Source organism: Ruditapes philippinarum, unplaced genomic scaffold (assembly GCF_026571515.1).
Source record: "Ruditapes philippinarum isolate M1 unplaced genomic scaffold, ASM2657151v2 ctg2024_1_1_1_1, whole genome shotgun sequence".
Lineage (NCBI taxonomy): Eukaryota > Metazoa > Mollusca > Bivalvia > Venerida > Veneridae > Ruditapes > Ruditapes philippinarum.
This window is the reverse complement of record NW_026858768.1, coordinates 308,260-327,412: the sequence shown is the minus strand read 5'-3', so window position 1 is coordinate 327,412 and position 19,153 is coordinate 308,260. Positions and strand designations below refer to the sequence as shown.

Genomic DNA, 19,153 nt, shown 5'->3' with positions numbered 1-19,153 from the left:
CAACAGAAACGGCGAGAATTACGATATACAGAAATAAAATTCACGAAAGCTTCTCGCCAGCTGATGCACCTAAACAAACTTATGGCTGACATGAGTTACAGATACAACAGAGCTGAGGGAAACAACTTTAAATGTTTTCGTTACAATCTGAAACTGAAGTTATCTGTCTTGGAAGGCGTGAGAAGCATGTACTATAACTATGTTTACACGAAAGCTGAAGACATCAACATGCTGCGTCATGATGTGCGTTTCTGGATAGAAGAGAGCAGTGAGTCTGAGTACGAAACTGAAGACGACGAATGATATACAATTACTTTCTGAACAGCTCTTTTTAGAGCTAATCTGGTTCAATACAGAACCTGCAAATATCTCGAAAGAAAAGGCCTAATTCACTATTGTCTTATTTTTCAAAAAAATGTTCGTCTCCTGATCGAGTAATTTATTTTCAAATATAGAGGGCTTTTTGTGTCCACCAAGTAAATGAGAGGAGGTGGCCTTTTCTACTTCGGTGTTTCTTACTTACATACTATATCATCAACAATTAGGATACGTATTTTGTTTTTTAAATTGGTCTTTTGACAGCATTATCTGTGATAAACAGGATCCCAATTCAAAATTCCATTTTATATTGCTTCTTCAATTGTTTCCTCGTTTAAAGGACACGCATTCATTAAATTGGGGACCATTCGCCGCTTTTTATGGAACGGCACTAACATGTCTCATTTACGGTTCCACGAATTACCTCTGCGGATGTTTCTCTATTACCATGTTTAAATGTTAAATTCTGTTTAAGCCAATGCACACGGACAGTAGCTTGCACTTTCCAGTATTTCCCAGGAACAGGCTCAGCCAAACCCAGCCTGCACGAGCCTGCAACTTTTTTAATTTTGCTGTTTTGGCCTTTTTTTAGGGATTCTAGTTCTCTCTATCTTACTATAAAGTATAGATGGTAGGACTTTTGTCCGAGAGAACTTTAGCCTGTCTCTCAAGATTTCCATATATTTCATAATGATGATAAATAGGTTGTCATATAACTGGTTCTTAATCTATATTCTTTTATAGATAGTCATACAAATCTGTTTGTTTCAAAATTTGATTTTTTTGCATTGTTGAATCAATGCTCTACCAAATTTTAATTAAAAATATTCGGCTGAATAGAATCAGTAAATTTTCTTTCCCTTGTTTCTTTCCAGAAATTATCAATCAAATAAAATAGAATAAAACAAATAAACAAACAGTTTTATTTTATTTACAGAATTTTACAATGTACATGTTGTACATGTTGTGATGGTGTATCAGTCTAACATACAACTCTACAGATAAAGCATTTGTTTACTTATTTTGTATACTTTTCAAAATTAAACAAAAAATTACAGTGTTTTATTATATAAAACATAATTATCTTACACAAGACAAGATTTCTATATTACAAAATCAGAAATACTTACACATCACAAATAAATTACAAATAACTCGTATATTCACTGTTCAAATCAATAAAGCACACATAAATAAATATAATCTATGAACATTTTTCTGTTCAACAGGCAAGCAAATTAAGATATGACCACCCTAATGGATGATGTTTCAAAAGTTATCTTTAATAATATTTCACAGAACTTCATTGTATAATGAACGTGTTTATCAATTTTAATGATGTTTGATGATACATACGATGATACTTTAGTATAAACTGTATTTCAAAATGACAAAGATCTGGTTGAGAAATCCTTCCAGGCTTTGCCATATATTATCGAGGGTAATATTTCGGCCTAATCTGTGTACAATGGAAAAAGTTCAGGATGTTTACCATGAATATGGTGTCGCATTAGGAGGGTCATACCTTAAAACAATTAGACAATTATGAGATATATTTATAATTACAAAAGTTACCTTCAAGGAGCACTAAATTTGATCTCAAATCATGACAATTTGACAAGAAAATAAACGTAATGAAATAATAGTTAACTGTGTAAATATACACTGAAAATAGCTAACACATTAATCAGTTAACAATAACAAAGTTCGCCATTATAATGTTGATTTATAACAAAAAAAAGAACCCAAATAACACAGTTCCAAAAATATATTCTTATTACAGGTCTGATGGGCAAGATTTCAAATATGCGTCGTCAAGAAGACACAATAATATATTGCAATATATAGTATCATACATACATGTATATATCTCTGTCTAAAAGAACAACAATGCATGTTTGGGATTTAGTAAAACTTTTGAAATTAAGATAGATATGCCTGCACACTCCTTTCCTAAAAAGTTTGTAAAGTGCAGAAATAATACTGTTTGTAAACTGGAATATTTTCAAACTGTATTTTTCCAAGAGTGAGAACATTTTTGGTAGATTTTTGTATTCAAAGTTTGTCATTTACTAGTAGGCTTGCTTTCAAGTAAAATAAATACTGGTTTCATATCAAATATAGTCATAAAGTAAGTTTCTATATTGAAAATAAAACAATACAATATGTGTACATATGTTCTGATAGAAATAGTACAAGTAAATTGACAACAAAACTATTTCTACAGATAGCCAAATACTTGAAGCTAGCCTTCCTATAAGACAACTGTCTGTCACAATACTTTTACACTCCTCATATTCTGTTTAGAGCAGAAATCTGTAGTGTTATACACCTTAGCATATATACAAATTCTATAAAAACACAAAAACTGAATAACAATCTCAATAATCAAGAGCAGCATCAACAAAGTTGCACTAAGAAAAAGTAGCAAAGTTTTGTTGTTTGATTTTTAAGAAAAGAAACAAATATTGAACTTGATATAATTTCAAGGTTGTACTACAACTTTTCACATTTACTTCTCTATTCATGTATAAGAATATCTACTTTGTATTTCTAAAATCTATTTAAATAAATAGACATATAATTTTATGTTCAAGCATAACGTAACTACATCAAGTTTTAACATTTAAAGAAAAACAGTGCAGTAGATAAAAGCAAAACTTACAATTATATGTATACTTTACAGTACATGGTCCCTTGTTACAATGTCAAAACAAGAACGAGTCATAATACAATTTATCACATAAACCGCGGCGCAGGTGTGTAATAAAGCCATTTAATAAAAACAATATAACACTAGTGTAATAACACTTTCACATGACGTCATTTGCGCTATATAGAAACATAGCATTAAAGCATGCTAATGTTAGCGTTACACTATTAACACGACATTGAAAAATTACTCATTTTAACAGTTTACTGTTCTTATTTTATATATGTGATAAAAAGAATATTATATTCATGTAGATTTCAATACTAAATTTATTAAACTCGTTGAATAAAACAATATTATGCTCGCCAGAGGCTCGCATAATATGATTTTATTCAACTCATTCAATAAATTTTGAATTAAACTACACTCATTCAATATCCTCTATTTATACAATAGACAAACACTGAGATTTCCTGCTTTGTGTAGGATTGCACTACTAGTCTTTGAAAAGTCAAACTAAAATTGTGAAATTTGTAAAAGGATACTTCAAAGAAAAGACTCAGTTAAAAGTTAGCTGTGAATCAATGTACCATCCTTAAAATATTTTGCAAAATATTGTTACAGTATAAATCAATTTACTAATAAGAGGGGTATAAGCAGATGAATAACTCAGTTGGTCAAGTTAAAAAATAGTGGTCAAAAAGTGGCCTGTTTATGTCCCTGTCAGGAAACACATACAAAAAAAAACAAAAACAAAAAAACAATATAGGTGAAACAAATAAAAATTAATACATTAATTAAGGACTTTTTATGTACAAAAAGCATAATCACATATACCAAACAATTTAAATATAGTTTTATTCTATATATAGTAACAGTGTACTTTTACATTCAGCCTCATAAACATTACATAGCGAATAATAAAATTTAACTTTAATTTAACCGTTATCAACCTAAATTACTGTAATGGAATTGTCCTGCTTTTGAATTTAGAAGTGTCCACTGTTAATTTAAGGAATTTCTGGTCGCATTCACAAGTTAAATATCACAGACAGCACTGTTAAAACATGATTCATGCATTCAATAGATGTTGTAATTTAAGATGTATTTGACAAGAACATAATTACTAGTATTTGTTTAGAGCAACATGACATTAATTTATCCCATGATCTGATGTCAAAATTGTGTATCCTTTTTGTGTACACCCTTTTACCTGCTAATTTGTCAAATGGACTTTTTTTAAATGTTGGGGGTATGAGAAAGACAATTGAAAGTAAGTTCGCCAAAAGTTTAAAGCCTGGTCAGACTACACCACATGTACAGGCTGGCCTGGTTCTATACTGGTGGTGAAAACTTATCACTCCCTGTTCCAGCAGGTAAAGGTTACTAACATTACATATTAAGAATGCACCATTTCTGTATACAATCATAAAGACATTTATCCTTGCAATATAAATCACAATATCAATCAATGTACAAGTTTATTTCCTCATAGTTTGGCTTTAAAAATCAATATAAAAACATTCAAATGATCACATTTTGATTAAATACAGAATGATAACAATTTCAGTTTTTCTGTTCTTTCTATAAAAAAATCATTCATTCTAGTCCCTTCAATATTAATTATATACATGTATAAATATCAGTGGAGATACTTTTGTATTTTCATCTTTTCTACTTTTTGTTACTTTTACTTTATTCTTTTTTGTTGACATTTATAATTATCTCAATTTGTAATGTTGTTAGGTCTCACAATTTTTAGCAATTAAAAAATAATGAAAAGTAAAAATGGTACATGAAAAGCAATCCATCATTTCAAAAAGGTACTGTCTATTTGTTCTGTTTTTTCTGTCACCACAATGTGATGATATTTTGGATGAAATATAAAGAGATTTGGACCATTTTAATCAACAGAGTATCTTGTAGGTTTTGTGCATCTTAGAGCTACCTGTAGATTAGATATTGAGCCACCTGCGTGGAAGAAGGCCAGTACTGCCATAATACACATGACAATATACGAGGGTATAATACTGCCTAGGTAACTCTGTGGATTATCTGCTCCTCGTTGATTTAATAAACTCTGAAATACAAAATAAATATAGTATTACATGGTTCTCTACTACGATCTACATATTTTGGTCTATTCTGCTTGTCTTATTACAAATTTGATAATTTAAATATTGATTCTTTTTTGCATATACCCATTTTCAATATTTTTAGGAAAAAAGATCAAAACAAACTAAGTAACAGGGACAACAAAAAACAGAATCTTGAAGTTTTTGTTGTTTTAATCTATTTGACTACAACAGTATTTCTTCTTTATCATGGTGTATTTGTTTTTTATTTTTGTACATTTGCAACTCATTTTTGGAATTTTTAAAAGAATTTTGCATATTTTTCAATAAAATTTTGTAAGGAAATAAAGTTGTATTTGCATTACTTTTAATAAGATAATAATATTGGTATATTTTCACTCAACTTTGGTATATTTTCAAGTTATTTTGACATATTTTTATGTTATTTTGGTATGATTCCATGTTATTTTAGTATATTTACATGTTATTTTGGTATATTTTAAGTTATTTTTTTGGTATATTATAAGTTATTTTTGGCATACTTACAAGGCATGAGACAAGCATATGTGAGGCAACTACAACCACAACATAGATATATTGCTTCTTGTCAAAGGCATTGAAGAATATGATTCCCCAGAATGTATGAAGTAATACGAAACACAGTGTGAGGAAAGCTGAAAGAAACAAATATTACCATTGTGTGCATAATTATTTAAAGTAGAAATCTGTATATGATTTTTAATCTGATCCAATCAACTCAAAACCACATAAAAAGTAAGATACATGTACTCGTGTATGTAGGTATTGACATCTAAAACCATCTTAAACATTAACCAATTAATGAAGGTTCTTTGTGAAAAAGAAGAAAATCTGTATCTATCCTAAGTGACTGTGATCAAATCAACTTAAATCATATTAACATGCAAGGTACCAAATTTTTCAAATGTTCGTTAATGACCTTTGATGAACAGACCACAGTCAATCAGGCAATCATAAACTTCACCACTGAGGTAAGCTAAAGATATACAAAACTTATCACTGTAGATTAATTTAAGCTTACCTGATGCTAGAAAGAAATACTGTGAGTCGCCGTGGATACCTATAGTTCCTGGACCAACCATATCTGCTAGCACGTTAATCAGTGAGAACGCTCCACCTAGTATCCCAAACCCTAGACCTGATACTGAAATAATATCACAGATCCATCATTATCTGGTTTTATTGACAGCAATATCGCTTATAAAATTTAAAACAGATGATAATTATTGACTCCTGCACTCTATATAATAAAATATTCTTTTATGAATTTTTACTCAATAAATGGAGAAAAAGGGTACATTACCACTGAATGCAGTTACAATTCTCCTATAAAGTTTGAAACAAACAAAACATGATTTTTCTTCTATTACCACACTATCAAAGTCAAAAATAGATTAATAAGACAATATGCCAATAGTTAAGCCGATAGGGCTAGTTTTATATTATCTTACCGTAAGCCATGATATGTTTATTAGAGATGTCTTTTGGTGTGACATGCTGATCTTGTCCCTGCAGACTAACTTTTTGTAGACCCTCGTCTGCTTTTCTATAGCAATGTGTTACCAAATAGATGATATATATTATATATACATGTATATTGACTCTAAACAGTTTCTCTGTGAAAGTAATTACATGTAAACATCCAGCTTGTTTTTAATTTAAATAAGTAAGTATTTTATGTTACCTGACTTATGTAACAATGATATTTGTTTACATAAACTACCTAATTACATTTTTATAAATAAAATGTTTTTAGAGGAGTGATAGTGTCATGATTCAGGTGTCCGCCTCTCAAGTCTCAAACCAGGGATTGTGGGTTCAAGCCCTACTAGGGTCATAACCATGACACCGGTTCTGGTAAACAGATGGAATGGTTCAAGTAAGGTTCAAGCTTTCATCATAATCCACTAAAATAAATATGTTGAAACTAAAGCATTTTAAAAATTGAGCTTTGAGCAATTGGGATCATAAGACTGGCAGCAAGAAATATTAGAACATTAAAATAATAATTCTGTGTTTACATACAAATGTTAAATCACCCTATACCTTACCTCAACAATTTATAGAAAAAGAATCTGAACAGCTCCTGGAAAATTACAGAGAAAACGAGACCAAAGGCAAGTTTATCTCGTAATGGAACCACTGCATACCATAATATAGATGACAGTAGCAGGGATAGTAGCCAGAAAAATCCACTGAAATGAAAACATTTTAAACTGATTAATACACAGTTTTAAAACTTTACTTTTAGTAAACAACGATTGTTAACAAGTATTTGTTTATACAGAATTTACTTGAACAATAGTATATTCGGTGGTGCAGGACGCTTCCAGCTTATAGACACACTCTGGAATCCGTTCCTTGAATCAACAAGTACAGAGCGAAGAGTGTAAAGTTTCTTCTCAACAAAACAATGGCTCGCCCCTGACAGGGTTTGAATCCATACAGATAAATGGTCCTTTGACTACAATTCTGACATGTTAGCCAATTTAGGTTTTCACAGTATTTATGCAAGAACCAATCACATACTAGCAACCAGAAGATATTAATACTCATATAAATATATCAGTCTTTAGAGTCATATATATATTTATCACATTGTTTTAAGACATCATCATGCTTGTCAATAATGTAATTATAAAGAACTAGTACCCTGTGTGTTTTAAAAAGAGAGCAGCACTTTTATGATCTAAACTAACCATTTGGTGAATTCAGAACCATAGAATTGAGGTGGATAAGAAAAATTTGTTAACATGCTTGAATAAACAAAATGGTCATTCTATACATATACAATATTGATACAACACAAAATTATAAATCAAAGATCTCTAGATACCTTGTGATCAGTACAATAACTCTCAGAGGATCTCTTGCAATGGTAAACACAAACAAACCAAATGGTGGACCAAAGGCAATAAATGTGCATCCGAAAAATTCCATCAAAGTCATGGTTACTAATGTGTTCTGAAATAATGATATACAAGACCAGATTTAATTCCTGAAAAAACAAAATAATGATCTTCAAGAAAAAAAATCCATTTACGTAATTATAACAAAACAAATGTGTTGCAGTTCTGAAATATAAATATCATGATCAACATGACAACAGAGTTCCCGATAATTTGAAATGAAGTGAAACGAAGAATTAGCACAAGAAATCTACAAGAATATGTCAACATTTCAGAATTTATCATTGACAGTGGATGCAGATATACTAAAACCTGTGATGCCTCTGACGGCAACATCACAGAGAATACAAAGAATCAAAGATTTTATTTGATTATGTGACTAATACGTTCTGAGCCTTCGATATCTTTCTTTCAAAGATATATACTTTAAAACTTTGGTATAAATTTGAAAATGTTGATAATAAATTTACTCATGCTAGTTAGTTTAATATTGTAATGTGTTTTACTCATTTTCCTTAATTAATCACATGGCATATGTTTTCATTAAATGAAAAATTAATAAAGTTTCCTTTTAAAAGGAAAGGCTTGCACAGTTGTGCCTTCATCCCAACCCTTTAAAATTGTTGTTTTTTTTTGTTTCAATTTATTATCACAATTTTTTTGAATTAAGGTATTTGTATATCATAAAGGGTTTATTTAGTTGTTTTTTTTGTTTTTTTTTGTAAAAACGAATGTTTTTTGTCAAAACGATTTGAAATCTATTCTCTATTGTATAAAACAAATAAAGAAAATAATCAATCGTAAAAATACTAACGTGAAGATCTATCTATCATACTGAAGGGAAACAAGTGTGCACATTTCATTTCCACTTTTTTCGCAGAGAAATCATTCGTTTTGGCAGTTGCTAATTTCATTTATATAGCATCTTTATGGACAAGTAAATGCACTATTTAAAATACTTCGTTACGTGGTAAAAATTAATAAGCATGTACATGTTTGAACTATGTTACACGACCACAGATACGATATGCGCTATTTGTAGATCAGCACGTGGTAAGGTTAATGATATGCATGGGCTATTTTTAGATTACCTCACCAAGACGTTGAATTGCGTTCATTAGATCTAAATATAACTCGATCATGCACATATATTCTGTGTGATTTGGTAAGCAGGACCGCCCTTTGGAGACGGAATACTACTACAATAACCATTCTCTATTGTATAAAACTAATACAGACAAAAACAATTATAAAAGAAACTAACTTTTGCGTCTTGAAAAAGAATTAAAACGCAACAATTTCGTTTATAATTTATTACGGTTTAAACCGATAAATCAAGTAAAAATAGAAATCCTTTTTATATAAACAAACTGGGATTACCGAAGTAACTAAAATAGCTTAGATTTCCGTAATATTACTTCGTCTGATTCCGCAGTATGATGGTATCGCCCGAATTGTCACGATTGCAATCGGAACTACATCGGCTATTATCATTAAACCGAAGAGTGACGGAAAGGGCCGAAAAGTTGCGATTGGCACGATTCCAGCTGGTTTCCCGTTCAATCATGCACTAACAAATGTAAGCAGGAAACCACCTAACCGGAACAGCTTTTCCAAAACAGATGGCTTGCAGCCGTGGCTGCAAGCCAAAAAAGATTTAAGCTACCCTACAGATGAATAACGGCAAATATAGTGTGTCACATGATTAAAGTGCATATATGTCACAAATTTAATGTCGTCACGAACTGATTCGAAATTAGATATTGTCACGGGATTCACTTTCATTTTCAAGTGATCCAAAGTGGATCAATATTTACATATGTCAAAACATATACAAAAACAACCACCGACAATTAGAATTTAACAAATCTTAAATTTTTTTATCAGTAATTTTGTTATTTTCAGTTCACTGTTATTGCTTATATGAACAGATTGATATATATCTCTGTGTACAAATCTGAAATCAAGTTGTGCTGCTGTATTTTTTTAACATCTATTTACTATTATTTGATCGTTGATCTCATTATTAATTTATTATTGTGATTTACATGTCATTTAAAACGATCCTTGATTGGAAATAAAACATATTCTAATCTGCCAATCTAACTGATGTCAGTTTGTTATACTGATATCAGAATATTTTAGACAATCTGAAATTATCCTGTTTTTCATGATCGCGAAATGTCATTACAAACGAGATATATCTCGTCAAGTAACTGAAAATGCCTTACACTTACGAATAAACCTTACGATTTTGAAGAAAGATACTTAAGACAACTACCTACCTATTGAATTTAAAATGAAATGACTGTTTCTTTTAAAAAATATCGTTTTTATTCTTACTTCCGTGTGTCAATTTTCCAGACTGGTTTGGAATGACTAAGCAGACAATACAGACAATACGCAAACCATTCTTCTACAATAACAACAACAACAACAAAGAGTTGACTGCTAAAATGGATGAAATCTTGCCAAATCTGTGCGTGACAACTCGTGCTGATGGTGTTAATATAATAAGGTTGTAAATCTTTATTAATCGTATATATTACATTGTGTTTTTCTTTCATAAACAAATTATACTTATGATACAAGTTTCTCGATCCCAAAGTCAAAACTACAGTAAAGTAGTCAGTATACGTGTATTGTCTATATATACAGTAGAGTAGATTTTGACATGTCCTATTTTTGGTCCGAGGGTGGTCAGGCAAAAATATATCAAAGTTGCCACTTTGTCATTTTAATTGATTTAGGGAGCCATACGCCCCTCAGAGTGAAAGTATAACAAACTACAAAGTGGTGTCTGTCATATTAATGTTTTTTCGCTTTTGTGCCCAGAGGAGTAAAGTAAGACAAATGTTAAATTTGTCATATTTTTTATTTTTTCGACTTTGCCCCCAGCGTAGCGAAAGAACGCCATACAAATTAGCCACTGGCAAACCAGGTCTTAAACCTCTAAGCATTCAAGAGACCTTTTAGTGTAAAAATTCCTTTCATACATACACTATAATCTTTTTTATATTTCTGTCAAGTTTGGCTGCAGTTACACAATTAAAAGCAATCCGGTCAACTCGTCCCCTGGTCAACTCGTCCCCTAGTCAACTCGACACCTTTTTGGTCAACTCGTCCCCTACTTTTGGTCAACTCGTCCCTAATATGGTCAACTCGTCCCCTTCTTTCGATCTCTGTCTTTAAAATTTCTTTAAATAATTCTTTTATGTAAAATATGTAAAATTAATACTGAATTTGATTGATATCGAAATATTAATAAAATAATTACGTCTTTTTTACGTTAAATTTTAATGATCTTTATCTAAGCGCACGTGCATAGCTTTGATGTCAAAAGACTGACGACAGATTAACAGAAATTAGAAACGCTAAAAACTTTATGTCGGTGCGTATTGATCTCATTATAGAAGGATCGTGTCAATTAAAAACATGATAATTGTTTGTTGGGATATTGTCAATAAAAAATTTTCCCTGATAAATATAAGATTTATTCTTAAAAACACATTTGCTTGTACGTTATACAATACAATACAATACAATACAATACAATACACTTTATTCCGCTTTAAACTTACAAAGTTTATAGCAATAACAACAACATAAATACATGAGAAATGGTTTACACAGGGTATATGAATACTGTTGGAAATTTACAATTACAATAACGTACGAGACTTCATTTTCAATTGTTCATAGAAAAAAAAAAAAAAACAATCATAATGACGTATTTGGCTGACATTTTAATTACTCATCGATAAAAAAAAAAAAAATGTAAAAATAATGTACGAGACTTAATTTGAAATTTAGTATATAACAACAATTAACACATCATAAATTTGAGAACCTGTCATTTCGTAACTTTGATGCAAAGTAAATATATTTTGCTAAGTTGGTAACATTACTTTTAACATTTGTCGACATTAAAATTTCAAATTTCTTCAGTGTTGGCCATCTGCAAAAATATCTTTTAAAGAATTTTCATTCTTAGATCTCTGTATAACGGACATACAAGAAGAAAGTGATATTCAGATTCTAAAACTCCCATTGAACAGCATTTGCATAATATATTTTCTCTCAGAGTACCATCATATCTCCCAGTTTCTATGGCTAGGGAATGTGCTGATACTATGAACTTAGTTAATGCTATGCGATATTTTACAACCGTTACGGTATCTAAATATTTCTCCCGATTGAATGAATGTTTAAATAAACAATAGGCTTCTAGTTTTCTAGAATTGTTAATATTGCTGTACCATGACTGATAAAAGGCATCTAATAATCAACATTTTAATATATTTGACCATACACCATCAAAACAAATTCGACATTTGGAAAATAAATTTTGATAACAACTTTTGGCACGATTTTCACGCAATTTCAAATTAAAGACACGCGTTCTTAAAATATATAAAAAAAAACGTATCCAACCACAGAGGTATTTGTGTCGTTAATCCTATTATCAAATAACCATGTGTATACTTTAATAACCAAAGGCACGTGTCATGATATATTTAATTAACAACAATTTATATCATGCATAAAACAGTACAGTATCCACTTATCGTCAATCAACACGATAATTTAGGTCATTGTATCAATTGTGTCAATTATATTTATTTATCCTCAACGGGACTTTTGAGAGAATTCGGCAACTTATACAAGCCCCAAGAGTAGAGTCGTAAGATGTCCAAAAAAAGACAATGAAATATGTGCATGGAAAAAAAACAATGAAAGTGTGAAAGTGATTAATCGTCTTCGTGTTTTTTTTTTCTGTATGTAATTTAATCAGAATTATGCATATATATCCTTATTATAAGCTGGAACTCCAAATAATCGCATACAAAAAGCGTCAAAATATGTCCAATTCAGTAATTTTATAATATATTATTTTAACAGTCTATAATGATTTATGAACTATATGAAAAACAAGTAGTAATAAAATATAAAGGACGAGTTGGGGACGAGTTGACTAGAGGACGAGTTGTCCAGGGGACGAGTTGACCAAAAAGGTGACGAGTTGACCAGAGGACGAGTTGACCAGAGGACGAGTTGACTCTGAATCCAATTAAAAGCCTCATTTCAAACTTGGAAAAGCTTAACCTGTCATGGCCTCTAAAAATAAAGGAACTAACCCCAAACCTCTTCAAATATCTCCGAAATTTAACTGTCTAGTTTAGCTAATAAAGTGGTTGTCACTTGACTTTGACACATTGCAGGATGCAGGTAACTGTTTTAAGTGTTTTTTGTTTATAACACTCATTTTCACATTAATAAGTCAATGGTGTATTTACAGGACTTAAAAGGTAACAGTAATTCATATAAAGTTACTCTAAGCTAAAGTAACAAAATATTTATTGTAAATATCCATTCCTATGGATTTATTTCATTTGACAGCAAAAGACATGTCTGTCAGAAACTAAGCTTTTATAAGCACACAAGTTGATGACATCATAGGAACTTCTGGCTCATGAATGAATGGTGTGAGGTAAGGTACTTATACAATGTATATAATAGTATACCCATTCTTAAAAACATGTTTTAGTCAAAAGTCCAGTTAGTTTAAATGATCCTGTTTCTTTGTTTTTAGACGATGAATTGAGAAATAAATCAAGGAGTGCACTACAATTCTTTCTAAGAAGGAGAATTATTAAAATATAGTCTCAATCTCTCCTTTGCATAAACCTGGGATTTACAATTTTAAGCCCCAGCATAAACCTGAAATAAAGTCAAGTTTGTTTGCATATGTTCATTTAATTTATCATTACCAGTTAATGTGTGATGTGTATAAAAATATAGCACTCTTGTGGAATTGACTCTGGAGCATATAATAAATTATTATATTTAATTACAGATACATGAATTACAGTTATACTTTAGATCTATAAACTTAGTAATTATCCCTTTCTGTTTTGGGGAAACAGTACCTGAACCTGTAGGAGGGGGAATATATATGTAATTTTCCAATGTTGGCAATTCATTACATTCATTGTACAGTGGTTGATTCCAGTAACAGATTCGATAGTGCTTATAGCATCCAACACAAAAACAAACTAAAATAAATAACCAAAACTTATAGTGACAATACTCTGTTGTTAGTTATTGCATATTCAATTTTGCAAAAAAGCAAATTTCGTTAGGATATACAAGTTCTATTTGTCAGCTGAATTAAAATATTAGATTTTATCTAATAATTATATTCCCTCAAGTTTTATCAATTTATTTTTCTTACACCTTTAAAGCTTTGATACATATTCAATTATTAAACCTGTTTGTTTATTTTGCAGGAAAGCTCTTGAAGAGTTAAAATTGAATGATGCATCTAGAAGACTCAAACACCTGAAAAATGAGAATCTTGTTGCTATTCCTATAAAACCTGTACATGATTCAGAATCAAGAAACACTTTGGACAAACTGAAGAGGAAAATACAAATGTATGAAAATGGTAGTTATGATGTGAGTGAAGTGTGTATTAGGACAATGGACTTGCCTCTTGCTAAAAAATTGACAGTCAAAACTCCACAACAACTGTTGAAAACAGGCTTAAAGTCTCTTCTTGAAGTAAATGGTGATTATTCAACTCTTCATTATTTATGATAGTGCTTATTTTTGTATTAATTACATAAGTAAGTTATAATAATCAGTTCAATAAAAACAAACGCTTTTCTTAAGCTTTCGACGTTTAGTCTTCTTCAGAAAAATTGACGTTTTATAATATATATTTTTTTTTTTTTTTTTTTTTTTTTTTTTTTTTTTTATAAGTAAGTTATGTATTTCTTTATATTATGTAAATGATCTCTCTGTGTGTAACTCATTTCTCAAAGGATTTTACAGAATATCTTCACCAAGTGTTCTAGTGATATTGTAATTGATTTGATTATTTTTGGCAGAACTATAACCTTTCCATTTGTCACATATTAATAGTCTGTGTGGAAGGCCTTATATTTCTCAATGGATTACAATCAAACATTCACAGAATTATTTTAATCAGATGCACTGGGGCATATTGTCAGGTTTTCTGATACAATAATTATTGGTTGAAACATAGTTTTTTTCTCACTTCAACTGATCAAGTAAATTGTAATTCTATTGAAGAAATACCTCTTACAAAATAAATAATGACTATATTTGACAGTGTTTCCTGATTGTATATTATAAACTAGGTTATAGCTGGACTGATGATGTGATAAATGATATACCAACACATTGGGAAAGACATGGTGACCTTGTTCTCATTCCAGGCTCAACATTTACACTTCCTATCTGGCTTCAATTAGGTTTGTATAGTTTGTTTGTAAGGATTTTTTTACCCTTAACATGCTAGGACCAAAAGATATTAGCATTTGTCACCAGTATAGACCCAGGACAGTCTGCAATGGTGTGAAATCTGACCAGGCTCTTAACTGTTGGTTGGTAACTATTTTTTTGTATTTTGATACTAAAGAATCTCCGAATTCAAAGGAGAACAATCCATTAAAAAAAAATCCTCAGGTTAAGAGTTTTATTGCTGTTATTTTTTATCAGTGTCAGGTGATACTCATTACAAGACAGTACCTGGATTAAACTGTTCATATTATAGATTATCTGATATTATTTCAGCAGCTTACTCTCAGATTAAAGCAAGGTTCAAAGCTGCAATAAAAAAGGACAATTGGTTAAAAGTTGACAACCTTAATTTTATTTTCCTATAGAAATTATTTTGCTGCAGTAAGTTTGAAGATACACTTGAAATACAATTGTATTACCTTTATTACCAAGTGTGAGGTTATTGTGTGTGTTATAGGTACAGAGTTTTGGCCAACAGTTACAAGGAGTTTGTCATGTAAAAGAATAGCAAGAAAGTGCCTGGTCTCTGTAGATCAGTACAGGACACCACAAGTTATAATGTTATATGGTGACAATGGTTGGGTGGAGCATGTTGATAATGGTATAAAGTAAGTGCCTATAGAAATTATGTTCACTTATAACCTTTGAAATCACATGACATTGCTTAATTCATTTAGCTGTAATATAATGTAACTTCTCCTACATTGCTCGAGGGATTCTAACCAAATCTACATAGAAATATTGTCATCAAGTACCCTAGGGCATATTGTATTGATTTTGGGATACAATTATTATGTACTGACTTAGAAATGAATACCCTCTTTGTAACAATTTCCTGCCAATTTTATTTGTAACATAAAAAAAACAATTTTTCTTTTCAGTAGATTGTAAGTATTAAATAAGAGTTTTAATACTCAGATTATTCTCCAGATATTATTTTTGTCTTGTTAAGGCAATATTTTATTTAGATTTATGTCTGCCAGTGCACTGTTTGATACAAGTTATAATTACCTGCACAATTTATTGTTTTGTAGATATACATATGATGTAACAAAGTGTATGTTTAGTGCTGGTAACATTACAGAAAAGTTGAGAGTGGCAGGATTCCAGTGTAGTGGAGAAGTTGTTGTGGATCTTTATGCAGGTATATCATGGCTGTGGACTTATTTTACACTATGACTTTATGTCATACAGAGTTATACATAACAGTGGTCACTGAAACATCTTGGATACATCATAATATTTATCCATTCTGATTCAGTTGTTGTAATTGGCCACCGCCTAAGTGGTCACTTAGTTGGCTAAAAATATAACAATCTCTATTTGTCATAGAGCCTGTTTATATTATCATGATCAGCACTTACTTTGTGTATACACCTTGTGTGAACCTCTGATAATCACTGGAGTCGAGGGCTCTTATGCTTAAAGTAGCTACTTTATTTTCCCCTTAGAACATATATTTATTCATAGGAAATTGATATTTTCTCAATAATTTTAAAAGTATAAATAAGTCAAATTTCCTACAAATATCCCATCTTTTTGTATGAAATTAAACTTTAGAGATGTGGTATTTCATAGAAAATTTGAGAGGCATATTGCTTTTATACTCCATCAGTGAGGCATAAGAATTTCACAAACATCTGTTGTTATTGAGTGATTTTTATTAGTTGTTAGATTTGTTGGTACTATGCATGAACCTCTACACTTATGTGGGTGGCATTGAGGTTACTTTTGACAAGGTAACCAACTACCATATCTAAATGAAGTTACGTTCTCAGTTGTGTGAGCATGAGATGACAGTTGTTGCATTCTTCATTTTTAAATCATTTAGGTGATCAATGAATAATCACTGTGACCTCCTTTCAAACATTCTTAATAATTCTAAATTACTGTATGTTATGTTTGCATAATATAACTGGTTACAACATTTATTTTAAACTTAGACACCAGAGGTAAATAACTTTATGACAACATTATTACTATTTTATTGCAAAACTGTTCCAAATTGTGATGTACTGACTTTCATAGGATTTGTGGATATTTAATGTTTCACCTAAAAAGAACATTATTGAAAAGTAGCGACAAAAGTTTGTACCTTTTGACATAGTTTAGAAAATGTTCAAGTGTTTCGCCATTTATTGCAAGATGGAGATTTTTAGTTTCAGGTAATACTTTATATTTCAGGTATTGGGTATTTCACACTTCCATATTTGGTATATACTGGAGTCAAGCATCTACATGCTTGTGAGTGGAATCCGCATGCTGTAGAAGCTTTACATAGAAATCTTATCTTAAACAAAGTTGATGATAGATGTACAGTTCACCATGGAGATAATAAAGAGGTACAAAATGTAGAGTTAACCTGCTGGTTAGAATTTTGAACAATCCATTAAAAGTTTAAGGGATTTCAATATCAAATACCAGTACAAAAACTTGAGCTACCAACAGACTAGTGCCTGATCAGACTGCAGATTGTTATGCAAGTTGGCTGTAGCTGGCTAGAGGCTTATCATACCCACTTTTTAATGACAACTGATGAATTCTGTTTTAAAAATTGATCTTTGAATTAGATGCCAACATATAAACTCTTATAGTTCCTTATTGAACTTGTCCAATTTCCATTTTGGAACAGTCCATTTAAAAAATTGAAGTGAAATGTTGGTAGTTAATCCTGTAACTATTTTAAAATACATGTAGTTAGAATAAATATCCAATTTTGTAGAAATTGTTTGATGCATGTTTCATTTAACATTTCATTTTCAGGTTTGTCCAAGAGGTGTTGCTGACAGAGTAAATCTTGGTTTGATACCAAGTTCTCGTGAGGGTTGGCCTGTGGCATGCCGTGCACTGAAACCAGACAGTGGAGGGATATTACATATACATTATAATGTAAACACAAAGTCTGAGGCTAGGTCTAGTTGTCATAGTGATGACCCTCAGCAGATATTCAGATGTGAGGCTAAAAGTCGTACACCATGTGATGTTGGTACTGATGAAAATGATGTATTAGTGTCGGACTGCCAAAATGTTCATGAATATAATTCTAACATCTGTGATAATAAAGTAGATTCATGTTTAGCAGAAAAACATACCATAGACAACACTGCTAGTAAATTTGATGCATGTGTAAGTCAACTAACCATCATAAATGATCAGGGTGACACACAAACCAGCAAAAGTGAAATGGTAGCGACATGTAGTTGTAATAACCTTGAAAATTATTCAAACAATGAACTTTGTGATGTCGCAAAACATAAATGTTGTGATAGTAATGTTAAAAATTCCAAATGGTATACTTGGGCAGAACAAACAGGTCTTGAAATAAGAGAAATGTTACAACGTATACATGGAGGAATGTGGACTACACAAATATTACATATAGAACATGTAAAATCTTATGCACCTTATGTTGATCACATTGTGTTAGATCTTAAGTGTAAACCAGTTGTATTGTAAAACATAAAAGAAAAAATTTAATGCATTTCAAGTAAATCTTCTTCATGACCCACTAACATGGCAAGTTGGCAACAATGGCTTAGTAAATTTGACACTTGGAAGAAGAAATGACCATTGACTAAGATGTTTCTTCTTATGATCATGTAACTAATTGATAATAATATGTTATCTTATGAGTTATTAATCTAACCATAGAGAAAATATGTTTAACTTATTTGCAGACTTATGTAAAATTACAGGTATGGATTTAGATGATATAATGTGATTGAATTGTCTCTACACCTACATACAGTAAAAAAATTATCAAACTACATCTTTGTTTTATATTGTTATTGAGTAATGCCCAGTTACACTTAGACTTGGGTTTGAAGTTT

The 19,153-nt window shown here is 30.7% G+C and overlaps 2 protein-coding genes across 3 annotated transcripts; one reads left to right on the top strand and one right to left on the bottom strand.

Annotated features, from left to right (window-relative positions):
- Positions 1–1,229: 1,229 nt before the first annotated feature.
- On the bottom strand, positions 1,230–10,403 carry LOC132754219 (gamma-secretase subunit Aph-1-like). 2 transcript variants are annotated; one of them, XM_060744819.1, is made up of 7 exons: positions 10,338–10,403; positions 7,922–8,049; positions 7,137–7,280; positions 6,537–6,631; positions 6,107–6,229; positions 5,593–5,720; positions 1,230–5,051 (listed from the first exon to the last, which is right to left on the bottom strand). In XM_060744819.1, exons 2-7 carry the CDS (start codon positions 8,032–8,034, stop codon positions 4,875–4,877), a joined length of 780 nt encoding a protein of 259 aa, XP_060600802.1. In that variant the 5' UTR covers positions 8,035–8,049; positions 10,338–10,403; the 3' UTR covers positions 1,230–4,874. The 2 variants fall into 2 exon arrangements, with proteins under 2 accessions (XP_060600802.1, XP_060600801.1); XM_060744818.1 differs by having other exon boundaries at positions 10,280–10,380.
- Positions 10,365–19,074, top strand: LOC132754218 (tRNA wybutosine-synthesizing protein 2 homolog). Its single transcript, XM_060744817.1, has 7 exons — positions 10,365–10,512; positions 14,285–14,565; positions 15,161–15,274; positions 15,781–15,931; positions 16,358–16,467; positions 17,508–17,665; positions 18,087–19,074. The coding sequence occupies exons 1-7, from the start codon at positions 10,370–10,372 to the stop codon at positions 18,777–18,779; spliced, it is 1,650 nt and encodes a 549-aa protein (XP_060600800.1). The 5' UTR covers positions 10,365–10,369; the 3' UTR covers positions 18,780–19,074.
- The last annotated feature ends 79 nt before the right edge of the window (positions 19,075–19,153 follow it).